General features: G+C 45.3%; 1 protein-coding gene across 1 annotated transcript in view; it reads left to right on the top strand.

Moving 5' to 3' along the window:
- Positions 1-1,459, top strand: part of LIPT2 (lipoyl(octanoyl) transferase 2 (putative)) — a 1,958-nt gene extending 499 nt beyond the window's left edge. Inside the window, exon 2 of the mRNA XM_008582145.1 lies at positions 695-1,459. Coding sequence (XP_008580367.1) covers positions 695-945 — 251 coding nt within the window. The 3' untranslated portion in view covers positions 946-1,459. The remainder of the gene's footprint in view (positions 1-694) is intronic.
- Positions 1,460-17,200: the final 15,741 nt, after the last annotated feature.

Here is a 17,200-nt window from a genome sequence, read left to right as displayed (position 1 = left end):
AGGATGGGCCATGGGGGGGCGCCGCGGGCGGGGCGGGGGCGGGGCCTGGGGTCCGGGGGCGGGGCCTTCCGGGGCTGGACCAATGAAGGTGAGGGTAGAGCTCCGGACAGGAGGAGGTGTATCTAGCGTGGGCTTTGAAGGTCCCGCTGCGTTTAAGAGTTTTTAAGCCTCTTTACAGATATGTTAGATTCAGTGCCAGGAAGTTCCTCATAGATCATCTAGCCCAACACGTTTCTACGGTTGGAGCGACACGAGGAGTGAATTGCCGGGTTGCTTCCTATGAATGACGATGTCAAGACAATAAGGGCACTAATTTTCAAATTTTAAAAAGAAAAGAAAAAGCAACAGAGTCTCTGTGTTAAAGGTCATTTTTCGGAATCTACGTGGTAAGTGCAGCTGCTGTGGAACCACACACCCCTCCTCCCATTTGTCCCTTTCCCGTAGTCTGTGAACAAGCCCTTGATGATCCAGAAACAATTGAAATCCATTTCTCTCACAGCACTGAGAAGTGTCTGGAAGCCCGGGGAAGGGAGGGTACCCATTCCTTTTTTTTTTTTTTTTTTTTTTTTTTTTTTCTTCTTCTTCTTTTGGCGGCTGGCCGGTATGGCAAGCTGAACCCTTGACACTGGTGTTATCAGCACCATGCTCTCCCAGGTGAGCTAACTGGCTAGCCCAGGAGGATGTATATCGTAAGACCCTTTGGTTTGCCTTGCAGGAGTCCGCTGTGGAAAGTACATCACCTCCCATGGTCTAGCTCTGAACTGTTCTACGGACCTCACGTGGTTTGAGCACATTGTGCCCTGCGGGCTGGCTGGGACAGGCGTTACTTCCCTGAGTAAGGAGCTCCGGAGGCCCGTTGCTGTGGATGAAGTAATGCTACCTTTCCTTGTGGCCTTTAAGGAGATCTACAAATGCACGTTGATCTCAGAGGACATCCCCAGCTGAAGGGCGTTCATGTTACCAAAACCGGGATGGCCCTGCCTTGGAAAGCACCAGATCTACTTGAATCACGGAACCCAGATTCTAGATGAGGCCTGTTATTCACTCACTATGAGACTAGGGGCAAATCATGAGTTCTGAGCCATTGTTTCCGTATATATCCTGGTTTATTTATATCTATTCCTCACCTATCTCAGAGATACTAGATACGAAAACACTATGAAAAGCAACACAGTCTATATAAAACATTAATACTGATATTGACACCAGTTTCTCAGCTTAGAGAAATTCAGCTGTCATAGATTGTCATTTCTAAATTAGTTGTTACTTCCTGAATACTGTATCTAGTTGGGCAGTCCTGGGCTCTAGTTCCTTGGATTTTGTGGGAATCCAATCTCTGGATGGCCAAGGTGATGTGATGTGGTGCTTTTTCATTCTCAAGATACCTGGATGCTTTCTGCAATAAAGTGAAAAGGGAAAGACCTCTTCAAAGAATAAAATGTGATCTTGTCTTCCTGGGTTGGAGTCTCCAAGTCTGATAATTTAGCTATTTTTAGTTGGAGTAAACTGAGTTAGGCCAGAGGCTGTGGGAAAGACAAGAATAATTCTTACACTGTACAAACACCAAAGATAGAAGTGAGTTTTTCTTATATGAGATCTCTAAGTTTGTAAGGCCGTGTGTTATCTATTGCTTCAGAACAAATCACCGAAACTTAGTGACTTAAAACAACAGTGAACATTTATTATGTTACATATTTTTTTGTGAGTCAGGAATTTAGGAGAAGCTTAGCTAGGTGTTTCTAGGTTGGGATCTCCTATGAACTTGCATTCAGGGTGTTGGCTGGGGCTGCTGTCATCTGAAGGTTTGACTGGGGCTGGGATCATCTTCAAAGATGGTTCACACACTTGCCTGGTTGGTTGTGGTTGTTGATAGGAGGCCTCAGTTCCTCACCATGTGGACCTTTCCATAGGGCTGCTTGAATGTTCTCATGACAGGGTAACTATCTTCTCCCAGAGCAGGTGATGCCAAAAAGAGACAAGATGGAAGCCACAATGTCTTTTATGACCCAGCCTTAGAAGTCACATGGGCACTTCTGCAGTCTCCTAACAGATGAGCCCTGTCAGTATGGAAGGGACTTCAGAAGGAAGATGAGGTGAGGGTCATTAGGGGCTATCTTGGAAACTGGCTACCACTGCCTGTTAAGAGTGCATAGAGTCTTGACTGTTCAGTCAGGGGACCCTGGTTCCGGTCCTGTCTCTGTGAAAAGTCGTTTACTCTCTCTGGCTTTAGACTTCTATAGCTCTTCTTCTTGTGGCTCCCATCTTGTCTCTCTTTGTCATCTGGTCTTTTATGACCCAGACTTAGAAGTTAGAAGCCAGAGTGAGTAAACAACATCTTGAATGCAAGTTTTCACTTCAGTTTCCACTTCGACCAGTGCTGTTCAATAGAAATATAATGCAAGCCACATTGTAACTTGACATTTTCTAGGAACCACATTAAAAAGGTAAAAGAAATGGGTGATGTTAATTTTAGTATGTTTTAATTAACCCAATATATTAAAAATATAAATATAAAGCAATATAAATATATTATTAATTAGATATTTTACATTCTTTTTTCCATACTAAGCCTTCAAAATTTGGTGTGTATTTAACACTTATAGCACACCTTCTCTTTGAACTAGCCACATTTTAAAAGTGTTCATTAGTCACATGGGGGTAGTGCCTTAGACTGCCATTATCACATCTAAAGTCCTTTTAGGTTCCCAGGGTTCTGTGGCATCATTGGCTTCTAGGAAGATAACTGACCCCTTCCACATCTGAGATCTGATTTTTGAGTGCAAATACATGTAACTTATATCATTTGTTCAATCTGAAAAGGATTTTACAGGTATATTCCTACTCCTTATTGTACAGAGAAACCAATGCTTAGGAACAACCTTCTCAAGGTCACACAGTAAATTCATGACAAAGCCAGGACTAAGCCAGGGCTGAGTCCCTTTCCCATGCTCTTTTCCTACTGTGCACACTGACTTAGAGCTCAGGACAATATATTTTATGTGTCATAAACAGTTAATATTAGTTGATCAATGGTTTGTCCACCCATAATTTGTCCTGTATCCTTTCTAGGACTTAGTTTCCTATCCATGGGGTTGATGCTGTTGTAGGGGTGTGGGAAGTGGAGAGTGGTTGATAATTACCTTGGAGTATTACTGCCAAGAAGAGAAGTAACTATTGCAGGAAAAATGGAGCGTTAGATTCTCATGACTGGAAAGTCATGCACAGTGCTTCTACCCATCTGATGCTCAGCCTCCCTCTCTAGCAACTCAAGTAAGTGACCATACAGCTTGTTATTCAATGCCTCCAGAGGCTGGGAAAGAAACAAGAATTTACTTAGCATGTATTTATAGTGCCAGGTACTGTGTTAGCCCTCTTAAGTATATTCTCTAATTTGACAGTCTGCACCATCCTTGTGGACCATAGAGATCATTCTGCATGGTGTAGTGGCTGATTGACTTGACCTTCCTGAACCTCAGTTTCATTACATGAAACAAGGATAGTTATAGCATCTACTTCAGAGCGTAGTCCGAATTAAGTGACATAATTACAGGTAAAGCATTGAGTTTAGTATTGGCACAGAGTAAATGCTCAATGAATATTATCATTATTACAATCTGTCTTCCATGAGCCCTCTACACAGAAATTATCCCCAGGTACATTAACTTCCCCTCAAGGCAGTAGGCTCCACAAGAGCAGAGCTATGTCTGTGGTGTTTCCTTCTGTATCTCTAGCACATAGTATTGGGCCTTACATATAGAAGGCTATTTGTAAACACTAACTGGAAATGAACACAAAGTTCCTTGCCATCCTGCCTACCTGTCTGTGCACCAGCCCCCCTCATGTGTGTCCCACAAGGTACTGCAACCACAGCCGAGCACAGCACTGTTGGTGCGGACAGACCAGCGCAGAGCATGGCAAACCTTTGTTCCCTGCGCTGGACTTGCAGGACACAAACTGGCACTCATAGGCTGGAGCGGGCCTGCAGGTGTGTTCTTTTTGGCCTACAAGATTTATGTATACATGTATGTATTATGTATCTATTTAAGTTTAATAGTTGCCAACGTTTAAAAATGGGAAATTTTCACATAAAAATTTGGTCTTCTGGCTTCTCGTGATATTTGTGAGATCAGGAAATATTGGGCCCTCTGTCTGGCAACAGTTGGCTGGAGGTGAGAAGTAGGTGTGTTTTTTTAATTAGGTTCTCCAGTCAGCTGCAGCACCACCCTCCTTTTCCTGCCAGCACACTTGTTGGCATTAGCTTCATAGTTGGTGACTCCCACTCTAGAAATTCCCTTATTCTGAGATGCAGCAGAGTGTGGACCCCTCTATCATAGCACTGGTTCTGTACCATAGTCAAGGGGAGCCCATTAAGAAGGGGCTGTGACTTACTCATTCCTGTGTCCCTGGCCCCTAGCTCAGGGCCTGGCACAGAACAGGCAGCAGGAAATGTATGGTAGTTAATAAAGTTCACCGCAGATTTCTGGCTCTCTACTTTATGGACACATGGCAGGATTGTACTTTACGGCCCCTACATAGTTGGGTAGGGCCAGGTAACTTGTTCTGATTAATGAATTATGAATGGAGGCAGCATGTCACTTCTGAGCTGGAGCATTGAATAGTGGGTGCCAGATCCTTTGGAGTTTCTCTTTTCCCCGGAACAGTGAACGACAATGCTGAAGATGGCAGCTGCTTCCCAAGGGACTGCAGTGAGGAGAGCTCCCTACTGACTAAGGACTCATGTTGGAGTTAAGCCACCTAAATGTAGAGGTTGTTCATTACCACAGCATAACCTAGCCTATCCTGACTAATGCAATATGTTTATATTAATTAGGACTCTTGTATTTGTAAGTGTAGAAACCCATATCTAACTTAAGCCAAAAAAAAAGACAAGGTGGGGGGTTATTAGAAAATGTACTGGGGTCTACCAGAGCATGAAGCCTTTTAGGAATCCAAGCAGTCGTTTCTCTCCTATTCTCTACCATGCTTTATTGTGTGTATTTACTTCATTCCATTTTGCTTCAGCCCAGCTTTCTTTATTTCCCAGGCCACATGGTGGAAAAAGGCTGCTGCTACTCCTGCTCCTACTCCTGCTATTACTCCTGCTGCTGCTATCCATGAATATTGGGGTAGAGTAGTCAAGGAAAATCTTCAGGTTTCAGCTTGGGCAACTGAGTGGATGGATGGTAGAGGTATTGCTAGGATGGAAAACACTGGGTGAGGGCCAAGTTTGAAAAGGAAGAGGATGAGTTCAATTTTTCACAAATCAAGTTTGAGATACTCATAGGAGATGCAAACAGAGAGAGCCAAGAAGCAGCTGGGTGTATGGATCTGGAGCATGGGTGTCATGAGTGATGGATTAGGTCTGGGAACCCTAGGAGAAAGAGGAGGGTAGAGGACTGATAAATATGAGGCACAGGCTGTGAGGAGGGGCAGGCAGAGGAGACTGAGAAGGAGTAGGCGCAGAAGTAGTGCAAAGGAACAGAACAAAACAACGTGACTGTCTCATATAGTCTTCCAGCAACCCAGCAAGATAGGGTTATTTTAGAACCCTAGGAGAAAGAGGAGGGTAGAGGACTGATAAATATGAGGCACAGGCTGTGAGGAGGAGCAGGCAGAGGAGACTGAGAAGGAGTAGGCGCAGAAGTAGTGCAAAGGCACAGAACAAAACAACGTGACTGTCTCATATAGTCTTCCAGCAACCCAGCAAGATAGGGTTATTTTATGGATGAGAAAGCCAAGGCTCAGAGAATCCAAGTGCCTTGTATGAGCTCATGCAGTTGGTAAGGGGCAGAGTTAGTTCCAGGCTCGTGATTTAGGCTGCAAAGGGTGAGTGGGGCAGGCATCCTAGAGGAGAGGAACCTCCAAGAACAGATGGGCAGTGGTTGGGCAGAGCCAGGAGGACGCAGAGCAGAAGGCCAGAGTTCGGCTGAGGTCTGGCCTGTGGGATCGGGTCAGGTCACTGCTGTGGGTTCCTGACTCTCCTTCCTGTTTGAGCAGATCCCACCTCCGGTTTCCCACTGGGGCCCTTCTTCAAGGAAGGAAGCTGAGCACTTGAAGGAGGATATTTAACACCCTGGCTTTTCCTCCTCCCAAAAGCCTCTTCTTGTTTGTTCAGCGTCTTTTCCCCATAAATAAACAGATCATCCAGGGTCCAGTGAACAAGTGCTGAGGGTAAGGATGTGACCAACTGCAGTTACTGGTCCAACATCTTGTTCTTCCAATGAGGCTGGCAAGAAACTAAACATCTCTGGCAGCATGACCAGGTGCACCTTGCTTTGTGTAAAAACTCTCTCTGGAAGACTCCCATGGAAATTGGATTTTGCAATCTAAATCTGATTTCTTTAATCAAATTATCATTTACTGTACATATTATCACACCATACCATACCATATTATAATACCTTAGAGTTAAAAGAAAAAAACACTGCATTCCCACCTAACATATCCTTTTCATTTGTGTGTTTCCAGTACTTGATTATGAGCAGACATATTTTTATGTACTTTTAATTATTATTTGGATAAAATTTTGTATACTCTTTTAAACCAAACATAATACTACATTTTCCCACACCGCTACATAGTCTTTATAATTATTTTTTTGAATGCCTTGATTTTATTTTTTTTAAACTTTGATCAGTTTTTTTATATAGGCAATACACATGGAATAAAATTTAAAAGGTACAGAATGGTAGTATTGAAATATGTCTTCCTATCCTTCTCTCCTGTAAGCCTGGTTCCCTTCCCTGAAAGCCTACATGATGATGTGTCCTATTTATATATGTCAGAGATATTTTACACAGAAGCACATATAACTATACACATTCGATTTCATGTAGTAGCATACTGTACGCACAGTCCCGCACTTGGGTAATTGTTTCAGATCACTGTATAAAGAGCATCCTCATTCTTTTTAGCGACTATGTAGTATTCCATTGAATGATTTACTATGACTTATTTAGCTAGTCTCTACTGAGGACATTTAGGTTCCTACTAATCTTTCACTTTTACAAACAAGGCTGCAATGAGAATCCATATATTGGTGTGTGTGTGTGTGTGTGTGAGATCACTTTTACAAACAAGGCTGCAATGAGAATCCATATATTGGTGTGTGTGTGTGTGTGTGTGTGTGTGTGAGAGAGAGAGAGTATGTGTGTGTATTTCACACATGGTGAGTACAGAGGTTGCATTTCTAGAAGTGATTTTCTGAGTTAAAGTATATGTGCATTTTAATTTTATTTTATTTATTTTTTATTTTATTATTATTTTTTTAAAAAGATGACCGGTAAGGGGATCTCAACCCTTGGCTTGGTGTTGTCAGCACCACGCTCAGCCAGTGAGCTAACCGGCCATCCCTATATGGGATCCGAACCCGGGGCCTTGGTGTTATCAGCACCGCACTCTCCCAAGTGAGCCACGGGCCGGCCCGTGCATTTTAATTTTAATAGACATCATCATATTTCCTTCCATAAAAGTTATACCGATTTATACTCCCATCAGCAATATATGAGGATAATGCCTGAATTTTAAATATTCTAGCATCTTAAAATGTTTTTACATTTTTAAAGCTTTTTATTATAAAATATTTTAAACACAACAATGAACCCCCATGTACCCATCATGCAGCTAAAGCAGTCGTCAACTCATGACCAATCTTAGTTTGTCTACACTGGTATCTGCTTCCTCCCTCACCCCTGGATTGTTGTGAAGCAAATCACAGATACCATGTTATTTCATCCATAAGTATTTCTGTATGTATTCACAAAAGATAAGGACTCTTAACTCTGTTTAATCACAATATCATTATCACACATAAAAAATACTTCTTCAATATTAACAAATATTCAATTAATATTCAGATTTCTCCAATTCTTTCTTTCTTCCTCTTCTTTTCTTTCCTCTCCTCTCCTCTCATCTCCCCTCTTTCTCTCTTTCTTTCTCTTTCTTCCTTCCTTTCCTTCTTTCTTTCTTCTTTCCTAGTTGGTTTGTTCAACTCAGGATCCAAACAAGGTCTATACACTGCATTTGGTTCACGTGTCTCATAAATGTCTCTTAAGTCTCTTTCCATCTGTAAATTTCCCCTCCATCTTTTAATCTTTCCCTTCTTGATATTTATTGAAGAAACAGATATTTGTCCTGTAAAGTTTTCCACAGTATGGATTTTGTTGTTTGCATCCCTGTGGTATCATTTAGCATGTCTCTTTATCTCCTGTATGAATATTTCCTGAAACTTGAGAGGTGAATCCTAAGGCCTAGTCTAATTCAGATATAATTTTTTTAGCAAGTCTGCTTTGTAGGTGGTAGTATGTTCTTACATCAAGAGGCATGTAATACCTGTTCTTTTTCTCTCTCTTTTTTGAGATAATGATTCCCTAGATCCATTATTTTATTAGGGTTGTGCAAAATGTGATACTCTGATTCTATCACTCCTCTTCACTTTCTAGCTGGAATACTTCTATATAATCATCAGGCTGAGCTCAAAAGAACTCAGTATGACCAGCAGCATTAATCTTATTTTTTTCGTTGTTTTTGTTTTGTTTTTAGTTTCGTTCATATTCAATAAAAGTTTGTATTGAATAAAAACTGTTCATATAAAAGATTTGCTTTTGGAGTTACATTGGAATTTAAATTTGAACATATTTAGATTAAATCAACACTGAGTACCCCAATATTTTTTCCTTTAAAAAGGGGGGCATACATTATTTAAGTTCAAAAGACACTGGTATAAGGCCATAGTGTTACATTTTTTTCAATTTCTCTAAACTGTGAGCTTTTCTACACCAGAGACTGTTTCTTTTTTTTCTTTTTTTTTTTTTTGTCTTTGTATCCTGGTACCTAGCACATGGAAGGAGGCAGCGGTTCACGGGCTTGAATTATCATGAGGAATTCCCTGCAGCCTCCACATTGGTCCTTTCACTAATAGACAACAATATCCAGTCTGTCAAGTGGTCAGACTGGCCCTGCTCACACACTTCCAGATACACAGCATTTACTCCCTCCCAAAGCAGACTTGCAGTCTTGCATACTTCTGATTGTTGGAATGTTATTCCTCATCTTAAACTGAAATCTGTCACTAAATTGTCATAATGCTGCCCTCCTGTGAGGCCTCCCCTGAGAGGCCTTCTCTGGTTACTCCCCATATCCCTCTCTGGTGGCACTAACCACACTGTATTGTAGTTCCTTGTTTCTATGTCTGACCCCATCCAGACTGTGAGCTCCTGATGGAGTCTGGGTGTGTTGTCCCCTCCAAAACTCACGGGTTCCTGTCAGTTTGGAGGCTTGTAAAGATGGGGCCATTCTTCCCTCATCAGACTGTACTCCCCCCCAAAATAGGGACTTATACCAAGGGGATACCCACAAAGAAGGGGAAGGTGGTGGGGTGGTGGTTCAGGGGACACAGACAAGGGCATCTAAGTTAGTGCAGGGGAGGTTTCTGGGAGGAGTAGTCTGTGAGGATGAGTTGGCCAGCCCCAGGAGGAAGGGTGTTCCAGGCAGAGAGAACAGCATAGGCAAAGGCCTGGAGGTGACAGAGAGCATGTAGATCTTTGAGGAACTGAAGACTGTCCTCCTCCTACCCCTTTCTAGGGTGAACAACCCAGGCTGACAGCCTCCTCCCACATTCCTTAATTCTCCCACTCCTCCCTGCCACCCCTTGCCCAGAGCAGGCTGAAAAGGAATAGGGAAGGACCCCACCCATCTCACTGTTACCACTGCCTGATCCTTCCACTTGCCCCTCCATGTGCTCACCACCCTTCTCCACCCACCACAGGCCTCCTAGCTCTCAAGCTTCCATCTGGGTTGAGCCCACAGGAGGCAGTGGCAGAAGACCACAGGGTGGGAGGAAAGGGTGTGTATGGTACTTATTCCCCTGGCTTTCTCCATGCTGGGTCAGTATGGGTTTGTTGCAGACTTTACCAAAGGCCACAGCTCCAGCCCAGCTGCCCCCCTGCCACCGCTGCCTTCTCCAGGTTCCAGTAACCTCTTCCTCCCCTTGCCTTTTCCCCTTGCCCAGTGGAGATTTCCCTCCTCACCATTCTAGGCAGCATACTGCACTATTCTTTGTTGATTTCCTAAACTCTCATCGTACTCTCCAAATTATGCAGTTTGGGGTGCCATCTGTTTCCTGCCAGAATCCTGGCTGACACACAGCCCTAACCCACAGTCAGACAATGGACAGGGGTGTGCAGGGCCCTGTGAAAAGCCAGGTGCCTGTTTGGATCAGCTCAATCCCACCACATTCACCCTCCTCCAGCCTAACGCATGAGGGCCCAGGGCTGTTGTAAGTACCTTATACCTCTCTTAATATTTATGGCAAATAAAAACCCACAAGGTTATAATACTGACTCTGTTTTCAGAAGAGGAAACTGAGATTCCAAAGAAGGCATTGTCCTAGTTCATGTAGTTAGTTACAGGCAGACCCATGGTTTGAACCCAAGTCTGGACTCCAAAAGACCATCTCCAAAAGGAGATAGCAAGTGTAAAGACTTTTTTTTTTTTTTTTAAAGATGACCGGTAAGGGGATCTCAACCCTTGGCTTGGTGTTGTCAACACCGTGCTCAGCTAGTGAGCCAACTGGCCATCCCTATATAGGATCTGAACCCGTGGCCTTGGTGTTATCAGCACCGCAATCTCCCGAGTGAGCCACGGGCTGGCCCTGTGTAAAGACATTTTTGAGGCTGTGAAGAGTGAACACATCTAGTTGAGCTGAGAACTGTGGTGTGGCACCTGTTCCTGCCCAGGAGGCCAGGCTGAGTCTTGAAGAAGGTAAGATCTGGGAGGGACCCCAAAGATCAGACAGCCTCACACCCTCCTGTGCAGAGGGGAAAATATGCCCAGAGAGGACTAGTAGTTCCATCAAGGATGCATATTTGCTGTTGGAGACAGAATGAGAATCCAGAATGCACATCTTCAGACACCCCATAAATACACCATAGAGAAGGGTGTAGCATTCCCCTTAGAGAGGAGTTTAGAAGAGAGAAGAGAGGAGGGGGTGGAGTTCTGAGGTAGGTTGAGTTGGGGGTGGGGAACAGACTGATTGTGAGGCTATCGTAGTTAAGATTTGGGAGATGCAAGAGATTAAGGGTCAAACTGGCAGGCCAAGAGGAGATAAGACCATGGAGGCACAGACACAGGCTGCTTATGAGTAATGAAAGTTTCATGGTCACACCAAGTTATTTTGTTTCATTACTATAGCTAATAATATTGTATTGAAATTTCTAAATAGCTAGAAAACAGGATCTTGAACATAATCACCACAAAGAATAGATCAATGTTTAGGTGACTGATATGCCATTTACCCTAAGTGAATCATTGTACAATATATGCATGTATTGGGACAACACACTGTATGTCACGAATATGTACAATTAAAAATAAATTTTAAAAAGAGAAAAAGCAGAGAAGGAGGATAGGGAGAGCAGAAGGGAGGGATTAGAATTTGTAGATAGGATGTTCGGGGAAGACCTGACCAAGGTGGCATCAAAGCAAAGACTTGAAGGACATGTATCTCTAGGTGAGTCTTCCCCTCATCTGTCAGACAGCTCGTCTACCCTCAACTTCCACCCCACTCCCCCGCCCTCCCCATCCCAAGTTCAGGGCCTTGTCTTTGGATTTGGATTCCTTCAAGGTCCCTGTCAAACTATATGCTTCTCAGGGACAGGAACTATGTTTTCTCCATCCCTTTCTCATCCAATAACAATAGAAGTTGTCCCTTATTAAGCACATGCCTCATGCTAAGCCCAGCTTTGGGCATTTTGCATACATTAGGTCATCTAAGCCTCATAGGAAGCCAGCAAGGCACAGCTGGGGAAATGAGGCAGCTCAGTCTGCTTTCCAACCCCTTGGCCAGCTGCGGTACCTAACAGGTTCCTGCACCATCCTCACTCCAGAGAACAGGAAGTGGAAGATAGACCTTAAAATCTCGAAGGAGTCAAAAAAGGAACAAAGATTAGGCTTATACTTCATGTCTCCAATGGGTTCAAGGACCAAAGGATAGAGGTCAACAGGAGGCAGTTTTTGTCATAATGTGAGGACATCCTAACAATTAGAGCCGTCTGGCTGCCGTGGAGGCAGTGAGCTCCCTGTCACTAGAGGTGTGCAGGAGAAGCTAGAGAGCCTCATGTCAAATGAAAGATAGAAGATTCATTAGGTGAGGGATTTGACTAGAAAACTCTCAGTCCTTCCAATTTAGATTCTATCACTAGATGATTCTAGACTCTAAGATGGTATGATTCTAAAATTTTATTAGAACAAGAGACAATCCCGTTTTCAAGGAACTCACAATCTAGTAGTTACTTTCAATCATTGTAGTAAATGTTCCTATAAAGAAAGTGCAAGGCTCTGGACAGGTTCTGAAAGGAACACTGAGCCAGGGCTATTTTCTCAAGGCTAGTCTTAAGAACCATTTGCATCAGAGTTGTTTGGGAATTTTGTTTAAAAATACTGATTTCTGGGTTCTACTTCAGATCTCCTGAATCAGAACATCTGGAGTGGAGCCCAAAACATTACTTTACTAAAGCAAACTCCTGGGTGATTCTTAGGCAACCTGAAAATTTAGAGACTGCATGCCTGGTTGTCAGGATACCTTCTCTGTGAGGCCATCTCTAGATTGAGATAAAGGAATAGCTGGATCAAAACATGTAACCACAGAAATAATATGGACATAATGTGTTTTGATGAAGATCAGCAATTTTGTACATAATGCCCATCATGTAGTAGGTCTTTTTAAAATGATAGCACTTTCTAAATATATTGGGATTCTGTGACTGACGGTATGTGCCTCAGATATCCGGGAACAGATCTTTGTAAGGGAGTGACAGAGTTGGGCTAAGTTTGTTAGTAATTATTCCGAGGCTCTAGGCTGGTAAAGAAGACTATGATAAAGGCTCCCCACAGAGTTCCTGAGAAACTGTTCCCTGCTATTGTCCATTCCCCTGCCACTAGCCTCCTGGCTCTCATTTCCCAGCTGTCCCTGGCTGCTTCTCTTTTCTGGAGCCTGCAATGTCACCAGCAAGAAAGCAACAATTTGAGAGAGGGTCTGCTGGCCTGAAAAATGAAGACTGTTACGGGACAGAGATGAGTAAGGTATGGCTGGACACAGGTTGGTCAGGCATATGAGGGACTGTTGAGGCTTGGTGGACAAGACATCTACTGAGGCTAAGGAGAGAGAAAGGTGTAGTGGATTCCGAGTCTGAGCTCCGCCACTGACTTGCTTGGTGGGCATGGGCAAGTCCCTTCTCCATCTGGGTCTCTGCATCCTGCCTGGAAAAGAGGTCCTCTGATAGATGATTTCTCCAATGACCTTCCGTTTTTAATGTCTTGGATTCTAAGGTCTCATCTGACCTCAACCTGTGAAGAAAGCAAGCAGAAACTGTACCCATTTTACAGTGGGGAAGCCAAGGCCCAGGGAGGGGCAGTGACTTGCCCACTACTACACAGCCACATAGAAGCAACGCCTTATTGCGCCAGCGCCCCGCGTTGCGGATCGGCCTCATGCTGGGCTAGCTGAGAAGCGACTGAGAAGCATTCGGTCTCAGGTCCAGGAAGCAGGCGCTGCAAGGGACGGAAGGGATGGAGCCCACAGCGTGTGAGGACAAGGAGCTGGGAGGAGGAGTCTGAAGCCTGTCCCGGGAGTAGCGGGCGACGCCGGGGGAGGAGACGCCCTAGGGGAGGGAAAAGGAGCATCGGCGCGGGTGGCAGCGCAGACCCGGAGGGCATGGGGCGGTGCTAGGCGCCCGCGGAGCGCACAAAGGGGCGCAGTGCACAGGCCATCCCAGAGTAGAGGGCATCGTGTCCCGCGAGCAAACGGCTTCCCACGGAGCCTTGCCAAGAGGCAGGTAAGGCGCGCCCGCAGGGCTGGGAAGGGTGAGCTGCAGCCGGGGTAGGGTAGACACGAGGGGTCTTCCGGCCTCCCTTCCGAAGGCCGAGACGTGCTGTCCATAAGACAGCAGACCCGAGGTGGGGCAGGCTCAAATACCGAGCACATCCTCCCCAGGGCCAAGCACAGGGACCCCGGGGCAGCACGTGGGAGCGGAGCTGGGCTCCTTGCGCGCGCCTCCTGGAGACGTGGGGACTTGCGCCGTCACTCCCAAGCCCCGGGACCGCGGCATACAAGTTCCTCCACACCCACAGGAACGCAGGCGAACAGCTCCTTGCGCGCGCCTCCTGGAGACGTGGGGACTTGCGCCGTCACTCCCAAGCCCCGGGACAGCGGCATACAAGTTCCTCCACACCCACAGGAACGCAGGCGAACACCTGCGGGTCCGCGGCGAGCGCATACGCGGAAATGACACTCTAGGACCCAGCGCAGTCTTGCTGCTTGGCTGGAGTCCCTGGCTCTGCGGAGTTCTCTACTCCATTGTACCCCGTACCTATCGACCCAGTCCCGGGAAAAGCGTGGGCACGCGCAAAGGCATCTTCTGCTGCTAGTAATGTAGGTCTAGCCTGGTGGTCAGGACACGTGAGCTCTAGTTTACTGGTTGTGTATACCGGCACCAGTTTTCCACCTGCTCTGTGCCTTGTGTTTCTTTTCCCAAGTCATCACCTGTATAATGGACATCCTGCTCCTGTTGCCAGTGAGACATGAGGGGGAAAAGGGACTAGATGTGAGAGTCTCTTATCTAGAAAGTAAATGAGTTCAACCCTTGTGTGAGGGCCCATGGATTGTATCTCCTCCGAATCCACCCTCCCTACTTCTCAGCAATTTGCATATGGGGAAACGGAGGAGGGATGACTTACCCACAGTCACACCAGGGACCAGAAGTAGAACCCAAGTCTTTTCACTCCTAGCCCAGGGCTCTGCACTTCCCCTACTTAGGGATATTCTAAATGTATAAGCTCCTTATTATTTCCCGGCATCCAGACACGTGGTCAGTTCGAAATGCAGCAGACCATCCTGGAGGCTCGGAAACTGCTTTCAGATTTTTCTTGACTGCTTGAGATGTCAGCCAACAACCTTCTCCATCACTGAATCACTCCACACCTCTCAAAGCACATTTCTATCCATACACTTAATGTGTACGTGCTCAAAATACTCTCTAAGAGGGAGGCAAGATGAGAAAACCCATCTTACTGATGAGGAAAATGAGGCCCAGAGTGGAGAAGTGACTTAACCAAGACACATGTCTTGACATGTTGGCCAAACAGGGCAGAAACCTAGGTCTCTTGATTCCCACTCTGATGTTTTCTCCACCAAGCACAGGACTACAGAATGGCACCCCTAAATGATGAGAGGCTACAGGGTTGATCAGAGAGGGTGGGAAACAAGGAAGACTTCTGAGGGAACTAAGCATTTCTGAGACAAAGAGTAATAAGAACCTCCTGGCTTCCTCTGAGGGTAGGAGAGCCAGGGTGCGGTGAGGGGACATAGGATGGCTGTTCTTGGTCATATGTGGGGGGTGGGAGGTGGGAAGGGAAGATATGAAGACAGAAAAGGAAAGTGTGACTAGGCTGCCCAATAATTATCTCTTATGTTTGCAGTTTCTTTCTTTTTTTTTTTAAAACATGACAGATAAGAGGATCTCAACCCTTGGCTTGGTGTTTTCAGCACCACACTCTCCCAAGTGAGCCAACCGGCCATCCCTACATAGGGATCTGAACCCGTGGCCTTGGTGTTTTCAGCACCACACTCTCCCAAGTGAGCCACAGGCTAGGGGCGGGCTGGCCCTATGTTTGCAGTTTCTAAAACACTTTCTCATCTATTGTGTCCTCCACTTCCCATGTGAGATAAGCAGGGCAGGGATAATTATCTCCATCCATCCCCATAGATTAGGTTCAAAGGAAATCAATACAGTGCTCAAGGCCACACAGCCAAGATTGGAACTATGAAAAGCACACTTGAAAGGCAAGATCACAGGCCGAGTAACTGGGAGTTGGACTTTGTGTGTGCAGTAGCTGGGTGTGTGTGTCCACACCCTGGGTAGGTACACAAGGAAGAGGGTTGCAAGGCCATTTCTGGTATTTGGGGGCCAAGAATGTTTGCCATTTGGATTGAATGGGGTTCAGGTGCAGGAAGTGTCTGGGCTTCCAAAAGGGGATTAGAATTCCTCCTCCCCTGACTCACCCCACCTGATTGAGACTTCTTTTCTTTTTTTTTTTTTTTTTTTTTTTTTTTTAAAGATGACCAGTTAGGGGATCTTAACCCTTGACTTAGTGTTTTCAGCACCAGGCTCACCCAGTGAGCAACCAGCCATCCCTATATAGGGATCCGAACCCGTGGCCTTGGTATTACCAGCACCACACTCTCCCGAGTGAGCCACGGGCCGGCCCTGAGACTTCTTTTCTTTGAGCCTCCCCTTCCTTATACTGAATGGAATCTGTTTTGGCCTGCCCTTGAAGTTGCTTTTTAAGTATTATAAGCTATATTCATGAATGCCTATGTGTGTGCTGAGGGGGGATGGTCTTATAGAAGAGGCACTGATTCATTTATTTTTGAGCACCTGCTGTGTACTCAGGCCTGGGGAATAAAGAAATGTATGAGGCACAAGTCCCTGCCCTCATAGGTCACAGCACATGGTTTAATACACACACACACACACACACAATTTCAGAACAGTGTAGTGCTCTAATAGGGCTTTGTGCAAAGTGCTTTGGGAACAAACAAGAGGAATTGACTGACCGGCTAGGGACGGGGAAAGGAGAGGGTCTACAGAGGTGACATTGGAGCTGGGTTTTGAAGGATGAGAAGGAGTTCGCCAGATTAAAAAGAGGAAGGGTATTCCTGCCTAAGAAAACAGCATGAGCAAAGGCAAGACATGTGCGAGTACAAGGAATGTTTGGAGAATGGCCTGCAGCTCAGTGGGCACAGGGCGCTGGGGAGAGCCGTAGTGAGATGGGGCTAGAGGTAGGGTGACCTCCAAAGGAGCTTGAATAACAATCATAAGAGTTTAGACGCTGCCCTACAGGCAGCAGAGAACTTTTGGTAGAAAGATCTGTGGAAATGGGAGTATTTCATTCGTTTTTATAGCTGAGTAGTATTCCATTGTGTAGATATACCACATTTTCCGTATCCACTCATCCGATGATGGACATTTGGGATCATTTGCAACAACATGGATGGACCTTGAAAGAATAATATTAAGTGAAACGAGTCAGGCAGTGAAAAAGAAATACCACATGTTTTCACTTATTGGAGGGAGCTAAAGGTGAATGAATCAATTCACACACATACACACACACACATACACACACACACACACACACACAC

This window comes from Galeopterus variegatus, unplaced genomic scaffold (assembly GCF_000696425.1).
Source record: "Galeopterus variegatus unplaced genomic scaffold, G_variegatus-3.0.2 Scaffold2525, whole genome shotgun sequence".
NCBI classification, from domain to species: domain Eukaryota; kingdom Metazoa; phylum Chordata; class Mammalia; order Dermoptera; family Cynocephalidae; genus Galeopterus; species Galeopterus variegatus.
This window is presented reverse-complemented; position numbering and strand designations above follow the sequence as displayed.